The 8,044-nt window shown below is 54.6% G+C and overlaps 1 protein-coding gene across 1 annotated transcript; it reads left to right on the top strand.

Annotated features, from left to right (window-relative positions):
* The first annotated feature begins 1,011 nt into the window (after positions 1 to 1,011).
* Positions 1,012 to 7,028, top strand: RABGGTA (Rab geranylgeranyltransferase subunit alpha). The gene is made up of 17 exons (XM_042782098.1): positions 1,012 to 1,247; positions 1,615 to 1,621; positions 1,787 to 1,897; positions 2,234 to 2,358; positions 2,533 to 2,720; positions 2,963 to 3,166; positions 3,502 to 3,585; positions 3,673 to 3,755; positions 3,848 to 3,949; positions 4,053 to 4,158; positions 4,253 to 4,304; positions 4,473 to 4,561; positions 4,716 to 4,804; positions 4,897 to 5,013; positions 5,841 to 5,954; positions 6,223 to 6,310; positions 6,880 to 7,028. The coding sequence occupies exons 1-17, from the start codon at positions 1,012 to 1,014 to the stop codon at positions 7,026 to 7,028; spliced, it is 1,944 nt and encodes a 647-aa protein (XP_042638032.1).
* The last annotated feature ends 1,016 nt before the right edge of the window (positions 7,029 to 8,044 follow it).

Genomic DNA, 8,044 nt, shown 5'->3' with positions numbered 1-8,044 from the left:
GGTTGAACCTGTGGGCTCAGGACCATAGTCACAGGGGACATCAAGCTCAATTGGCATAACATACTACAGAAAACATTGTTCCACCTCCTACTTTGGCAAGTAGCGACTGGGATCTTAAAAGCTTGCAAGCAGCCATCTAGTTGCAACGATGGGTCTCTCCTCATCCAGAGCAAAGAAGAAAACCAAAGATTCATGGAAACAATTAGTCCTCACAACTGGTACACCATGTGATCCTCAGCCTATATGACTCTGAGACCAGAACAACTAGATGGTGCCTAGCTACCACTGTCAGCCACTCGGAGGGGGATCTATATAGGAGATCCTGGATAGAGAGGGAGAAAAATGTGAAACAAAACTCAAAATCATTTGGAGAAAAAAAAAGGGGGGGGGGACCAGGTTTGCTAGTCTGACAGAACCTGGTGCAACCACTGAGATTATGGCCCCTAGCTGCCTTTCAGCTCTGGAATTGAACCCACACCTGTGGCTTCCAGCCAAACAAGAGACAGGCATATGAGTTGAAAATGTACCTGAGGTGGATATACTTCTTGGAGAGAAGAATCATGGGAGAAAGAAGGGCTGTTTATGCACGGGGAGACAGCTCAGGGGGCAGGAGTGCATGGAGGGATGGGCACAGAGAGGAGGTAGCTATCGGGAGGAAGTGGGAGGGGAGCTGTTGCATTGGGGTAAATTGTAGTCAATGTCATGAGACAACGTGTGTGCGAACTGTTGTATAGAAAGTGAATTTGCTCTGTAAACTTTCACCCAAATTACTAGTAAAAACAAAAAAAAAAAGGAAGTCAGTCACTAGTGTCAAATGCCCCCGAGGTCAAGAAAGGTAAGGACAGGAAATTACATCTGTTAGCTTTGCCAACTGCGCGGTGGCCAGTGCCCTGGAGTGCGATCAGTGCAATGGTGAGGTTGCAAGCTTCCCGCGTGTCAGACAAACCTCTTCAAACTGATTGCAGTTCGCGTAAAGGGCAGGGAAAAGCTGGTTTCCACACGGGTGCGCGCATGCGCACTTTTCCACACCAAAAGGCAAACAGGAACTTTGCGTTTCGGAGAGAGCGCGAGCACAGAGCCCTAGTGCACGCGCCTCCAGACCCAGATTACTCCCCCGCGGGCTCCGCCCCAAGCCTGCAGAGGGCGCTGCACCTGAGAGAGCGTGGGCGTGGCGCCGCTCTAGCCCTCTCCCCGACTCTGTGGCGGGCGCTGCAGCTCCGCGTCCCCCACGCCTCCTCCCAGTGCAGGTGGGTCCGCCCGCGGGGGCCAGGAGTATCTGTGAGCCGTGGGGCGGACGAGTAGTGGCAGCCTCTGGGGTGCGGAGAGGTACCCATCGCCTAAATGCCCCGGCTCGGGCTGCAGCGGATCGGGCTGTGGGCAGGGCTGCGCGGGTGGAAGAGATCCAACTCCAGGTGGGCGCCTCCTTCTGGATGTGCAATGCCTATTCCGGGACCCCTGTACACTCCTGAGGGTCTCTGCTCAGATTCGCACGCGGCTTCCGGGGGATAGCTGGGGGCGGAGCTAGTAGGGGCGGGGCTCCTGTGATTGACACCCTCTCTCCCCAGGCTTCACGAGTGACCGCTGGACCCCTCACTGCCCTGATCCCTGAACTAGCACCATGGTGAGAACTCTGAGCCCAGCCCTTCAATTCCGCATGTCCACACCCTCTCCCCACGTGGTCTTGCCTCGGTTGCTCTGTTTGAGCCTGGGGCTTCCCAGTGAAGGGTTCTGCAGGTCTGCCTCTGCAAGGACAGCCTGCGCCCTTCCAACCCACTCATCCCTATAGCACGGGCGACTGAAGGTGAAGACATCGGAAGAGCAGGCCGAGGCCAAAAGGTTAGAGCGAGAGCAGAAGCTGAAGCTATACCTGTCAGCCACCCAAGCCGTCTTCCAGAAGGTGAGGCCCACAGAGGTAGCCCTTCCCCCAAGGGGTTCTCACAGAGACCAAGAGCAGGGCTCAAGAGATAGACTGCTTGGATCCAAATCTGGGTTCTACCACTAACTTTGTGACCTTGGGCAAGTTACTGAATCTCTCTGGGCCTCAGTTTGCTCATCTATAAAATGGGACTAATGTACCTACTCCATAAGGTTATTGAGAAGATTAAATGTGAAGTTCTATCTTAAGAACCAGTCACACAGTGTGGGACTCAGAATGTATGATAGCTTTATTTATGTTATATAGCCCTGTGGTGGGAGAATGATAAGATCCTAACCTTGTTGCCTACCTTCTCAGCGCCAGGCTGGTGAGCTGGATGAGTCAGTGCTGGAACTGACGAGCCAGATTCTGGGAGCCAACCCCGACTTTGCCACTCTCTGGAACTGCCGGCGAGAAGTGCTCCAACAGCTGGAGACCCAGAAGTGTGTAGGGGTTCAGAGCCCTAGGAGGATCTTCCTCCCTAGCCCTGGCTCTACCTTTACCCTGCCTGGACCGGGGCTGGAGAAGGAATGAGGCAGCCAGGGGCACAGACAGAGTGCAGTGGAGGGCTGAGGTTGAATGTTGGAGCCCTGACTCCTGTTCCCCACTGGGTACAGGTCCCCAGAGGAGTTGGATGCTCTGGTGAAGGCAGAGCTGGGCTTCTTGGAAAGCTGCCTGAGGGTGAACCCCAAGTCCTATGGCACCTGGCATCACCGCTGCTGGCTGCTGAGCCGCCTGCCCGAGCCCAACTGGGCCCGGGAGCTGGAGCTGTGTGCCCGCTTCCTCGAGGTCGATGAGCGAAACTGTACGTGCCTGCAGATTCTGTGCCCACACCCCTCACCTGTACCACATCCTGGTATTGGGGCCTCAGTAAGGCCCAGGATGGGGAGGGATGTCCCAAAGGGCTCACTGTACTGAGCTGATGGCAAAAGGGATGGCAGCTAAGCACATCTTCCATGGAGTATATAAAGGTGTTGCCACAGATAGTCAGGGACCTCCCCTCGCCCTGCTTCTGACGTGTGCTGTGTCCTATCCTACTCCATCCAGTTCACTGCTGGGACTACCGGCGGTTTGTGGCTGCACAGGCAGCTGTGCCCCCCACAGAAGAGCTAGCCTTTACTGACAGCCTCATCACCCGAAACTTCTCCAACTATTCATCCTGGCACTACCGCTCCTGCCTCTTGCCCCAGTTGCACCCCCAACCAGACTCTGGATCACAAGGGCGCCTCCCTGAGGATGTGCTGCTCAAAGGTGAGCAGGGTCAGGGGTGCTGCAGAGGGCCAGACACTGCTCTGCAGCTCCCCTTCCCAGCCTGATACCTGACCTTTTTCCTAGACCTGTCGATCAGTTCAGTGACTACTCATCCCTGGCTCTGGGGTACATAAAACAGTCCTGGCTACAGGGAGCTGAGATGTTGACAGGACAGATAAAACTGTCATGGGCAGCCCCTGTACAAGGCCAGTGTATAAGTGAGGCTGAGAGCTGCAGGCTGCAAAGGAGAGGACTTACCTAGTGTGTGGGTGCTGGAGTGGCTAGAAACCTGCCAGGTCTTGACCACAGCCTGTGTGCCTCCTTGGCTCCTGCAGAGCTTGAGCTGGTACAGAACGCCTTCTTCACTGACCCCAATGATCAGAGTGCTTGGTTCTATCACCGCTGGCTCCTGGGCCGAGGTGAGCAGTAGGGGAAGAGGCTGGTGTTCGGGACTTAGAAGGCATGGAAGAGGATTTGAGGAGACCTGAGGCTGTCTCTCCCCCCAGCTGACCCCCAGGATGCCCTACGCTGTCTGCATGTGAGCCGGGATGAGGCCTGCCTGACTGTCTCCTTCTCTCGGCCTCTCCTAGTGAGTCCTGAGGCTTTTGCTAGGGAGCAGCATGCATGGGGCTGTGGACCTGGCACTGTAGGGGCTGACAGGCTCCCTTTGTCCCCTGCCAGGTGGGCTCCGGGATGCAGACCTTGCTGCTCATGGTTGATGGATCACCTGTGGCTGTAGAATGGAGGACCCCAGATGGCAGGAACCAGCCTAGCCATGTCTGGGTATCCCAGGATTGGTGGGGGGAAGTGGGGCTGGGGTAGGGTTAGGGTGGGCCAGTCAGAAAAATGGTGAGGCCAGGGTATCTCCTTGACCCAGTGCTTCCAGCTCTGTGACCTGCCTACTGCCTCCCTCAACGACCAGTTGCCCCAACATATGTTTCGTGTCATTTGGACAGCAGGTGATGCCCAGAAGGAATGTGTACTATTAAAAGGTAATGCAGCCTGCAGCCTCTGCCCTCTGAAGCAGCCCCTATTCCTCTCCTCCTTCCATGACTGTCTTTTGCTGTCCCCCCCTCTTTCCCTCAGGCCGCCAGGAGTGCTGGTGTTGGGACTCAGCCACAGATGAGCAGTTATTCAGGTGATGACAGGGAAACATGCAGACAAGGAGAGTGCCTAAGACTCTGGGCATCAGGCAACTGGGGCAGGAGGCTTGTGGCTTGGGGAGATGCTCTCAGACTGGATGCTGGGTACTACCAGGACTTCAGGGCTGTGGGCATCACCCTCTCCCCACCCTGCTCACTCTCAGGTGTGAGCTGTCGGTGGAGAAGTCTACAGTGCTACAATCTGAGCTTGAATCCTGTAAGGAGCTGCAGGAACTAGAGCCCGAGAACAAATGTGAGGCCCCATTCCCTAAGCTCCTGCTCCCCAAAGCCCCCCCTCAGGAGGCCCTTTTCCAGGGTGCCCCGCTGGGGAGAACAGGAAGGGTATGGAGAGGATGGGGAGCAGAGTAGATTTAGGAGAAAGCCGCCTTTGCCCACGCTGTCCTCAGGGTGCCTGCTCACCATCATCCTGCTGATGCGGGCTCTGGACCCCCTGCTGTATGAGAAGGAGACGCTGCAGTACTTCCAGACCCTCAAGGTAAGTCTGGCATCAGGGATCAGGCAAGGAGTTCCAGTAGGCAGGAAGGAAGGCAGCTGACATGCAAACCTTGCCCACTCTACCCCCGCCAGACCGTAGACCCGATGCGGGCTGCATACCTGGATGACCTACGCAGCAAATTCCTGCTGGAGAACAGCGTGCTCAAGATGGAGTACGCCGAGGTGCGCGTGCTGCACCTAGCTGACAAGGTATCACCTGCTACACATGCCTTCCACTAGGCCCTCCCCCCACACCTCGCCCTTCCCTCACAGCCTGGTCGTCAGCTATCTGGCCTCACCATGCTCCTGACTTCCTTTCAGTCTCTGGTCCCTTCCTGGACAATTCCTCCCAGCCAAGGTTGAATTCATCATCTTTCAGGCCTACTGCTCTTCCAGGCCTTGCTTTCTCTAACTTGACCATCATTCTTCTTGGTTTCTTCTTGCCCCAGTTTCAAATCCTGGGTCACCAGGACCTCATCACGCTACCCCTTCCAGTAGGCCAGTCACAGGTTGATTCTTCCTTGAGAGTGACCCCTCATTCCACCTCCCACTGTTTCCCATGCTTCTCAGCCTGGAGCAGGCCCAACACCTAAAGCCCAAATTGTTACCAGAGATTTCTGACAAGGCTTCCAGACTCCATTTTCCCTCTGTTCCTAGTCATCCCAATCAGCCCTCCTGATACACCAGTTTTATCACGTCACTGTAACCCAGCTCTACTCCTACCAGATAGATCCCCCAGACTCACCAGCCCACTCCTGTCAGTGTCTTTGTTCACCCCGGTGGCCTCCCTATCCTCTGTATTTTCCACTCCAAGATGCCTCCTCCTGGCCACTACCCCCGGCCACCCCCCAGCACACACTGTCTGTCCCATGTACTTGATACCCAGCACGTACTGCCTGGGTTGTGTCGGCTTCCCACCCTTCCCACCCTTTCCTCAGCTGGGGTCTGTGTGGGACCCAGGGAGCAAGTGGCTAACAAACAATGGCTGAGGACCCTCCCCCAGGACTCATTGGGTGTCTTATCTGTCATCTCCTCAGGATCTCACGGTGCTCTGCCACCTGGAGCAACTGCTCTTGGTCACTCATCTTGACCTGTCACACAATCGTCTGCAAGCCTTGCCCCCTTCCCTGGCTGCCCTGCGCTGCCTTGAGGTAAAGCACTTCCATTGCTGCCCTGGGTGGTCCTTTCCTCCTTCCTCCACCTGAGAAGTTTGCCCACCCTCTAAACAGAGGTCCAGAACCTCCCAGCCCCCACAGGTGACCCACTTATCTTCTCCCCATCCCACCCAACTCCATCACCCAGCCTGATCCCTTGAGCCTTCCATGCACTGTAAGCTGATCACTTTTAGTTGCTTATACCAGTCCCAAGCTGGCAGCTGTCTGCTCTGTCTTGTGCTGCCCTGCCCTCCTGGCTCCCTAGGTGCTGCAAGCCAATGATAATGCCATAGAGTCCCTGGATGGCGTCACTAACCTGCCCCGGCTGCGAGAGCTCTTACTGTGCAACAACCGTATCCTTCCTTCTAGGTGCCTCTCAGACAACGAGAAGGGTGGGGTGCCACCCTGGGGAGCAAGAAACAGCAAGAAGAGTGGGTGGCACCTGAGGAGGGAGGGTTGAGGGATCAGGGGCTGAGGAGAGACTACCCTGGGAGCTGGATGGGCTGTCATTGACTGGGACTGGTGGATTCTGCAGGTTGGAAGTGACTTTCTGAAGCAGGTTCACAGACAGTCTACAGATCAGGAAGTTTCATATTTAAAAAAAAAAAAAATAGATTTCTGATTCTTCTAAAAAGTAGAAGTTGAAGTTAAAGCAACATTCAACCTGCATTTCCACTCGGCAGTCCTTGGCCATTACTGAGTAGTGGATGCCTCTTTAGATGAGGCTAGCTTTCTGCTTTTTCATAGTCTCCACCACTCCTTCTTGGACCACCCCCAGCCTGCTGCATGAGTTCCCTGCCTCACTCCCTAGAACCTTACCCCCTCCAGGGAACGTGAGATGCCCATCAAACAAGGGAAAGCACAAGAGTGGTGGATGTGACGGAGACTGCTGAGTGTTCCTTGACTCTTCTTCCTGCCCAAGGCCTCCAGCAGCCCACAGCGCTCCAGCCACTTGCTTCCTGTCCCAGACTGGTCCTCCTCAACCTGCAGGGGAATCCTCTGTGCCAAGCAGCGGGCATCTCAGAGCAGCTGACTGAAGTGCTGCCATTAGTGAGCAGCATCCTCACCTAAGAGGATGCCCCCCACCTTTGCCCTTAACTTATTGGAACTAAATAAAGAATGGAGAGACCCCCTCAGTTCACCAACCTGCTGCCTCTGGCACCACCACCACCACCACGTCTGATGGTAAAGGAAAGGGAAAGAGACTCAGGATGTGTCACCCTCTCTGCTCTCCAGCACTCTGTTCCCTATCATGGAGGACAAAAGCCTCAATGTTTCGGGCAGAGTTCAGAGCTGGGACTGGCTTTGAGTTCACCTTTTGATTTGGGGCTGCACTGGGTCCAGGTAACAGGCTGGGATTGAGATCAGTGTTGGGTTCAGAGCTAGAAAGTGCTGTAAGTTTCTCCAGCTAGAAAGGAGGATAAAAAGCCTTCGCACGACCCTGCCTTCCACCCTGACCCATTCAGAGCTGAGAAGGGTCTGGTGTTTTATGTTCCCAAGAGGCATGACCCCAACCTCCCTTGCTCCACCCTTATTTGTTATAACAACAAATCAGTCCCTATAAATAGCATTTTTGGTTAAAGAAACCCTTGAAAATACTTGAGTCTTACAAGAAATTAAGCATGAGGAGATGATTAGCCCATTGTACTGATGAGGAAACTGCTGTTAAGACTCCCCCAAGGTTGCTGACTCTTAAGTGCTAGAGCCAAAGTCATCTCTACACCTCTGCCTAGGAATTCTAGACACGTTCTTGCTTCTGTATTAAATGGAATGGTTGGGCCAGAGCCATGGCCTCAGCAACCTGAAGTATGAGTCGATTTCTGATACCATTGTGCTCCCCCAAAACACACACATACCTACATGCACATGTGCTGTCTTGACTTTGAAAGCCCTGAGCCACCTGGCCCTCCTGGAAGGAGGAAAGAGGAGTGGCTCAGGGGTCAGGGTAGAGTCAGATGTAACTGGGTGGGGAAAAGAAAGATTGATCAAAATGAGGGTGTAAGAGTGTGATGAAGGCATTTTCCTGGTTCTTAGGGAATATGCCTGGGCCCACATACTCATCAGACATTAAGGGCTCTGCCCCTTCC

The sequence above is a fragment of the Orycteropus afer genome, unplaced genomic scaffold (genome assembly GCF_000298275.1).
Source record: "Orycteropus afer afer isolate SDZICR_OR568_19922 unplaced genomic scaffold, OryAfe1.0 scaffold00243, whole genome shotgun sequence".
In the NCBI taxonomy this organism is placed as follows: Eukaryota; Metazoa; Chordata; class Mammalia; order Tubulidentata; family Orycteropodidae; genus Orycteropus; species Orycteropus afer.
The sequence above is the reverse complement of the archived record's forward strand: the minus strand, read 5'-3'. Positions and strand labels throughout refer to the sequence as shown.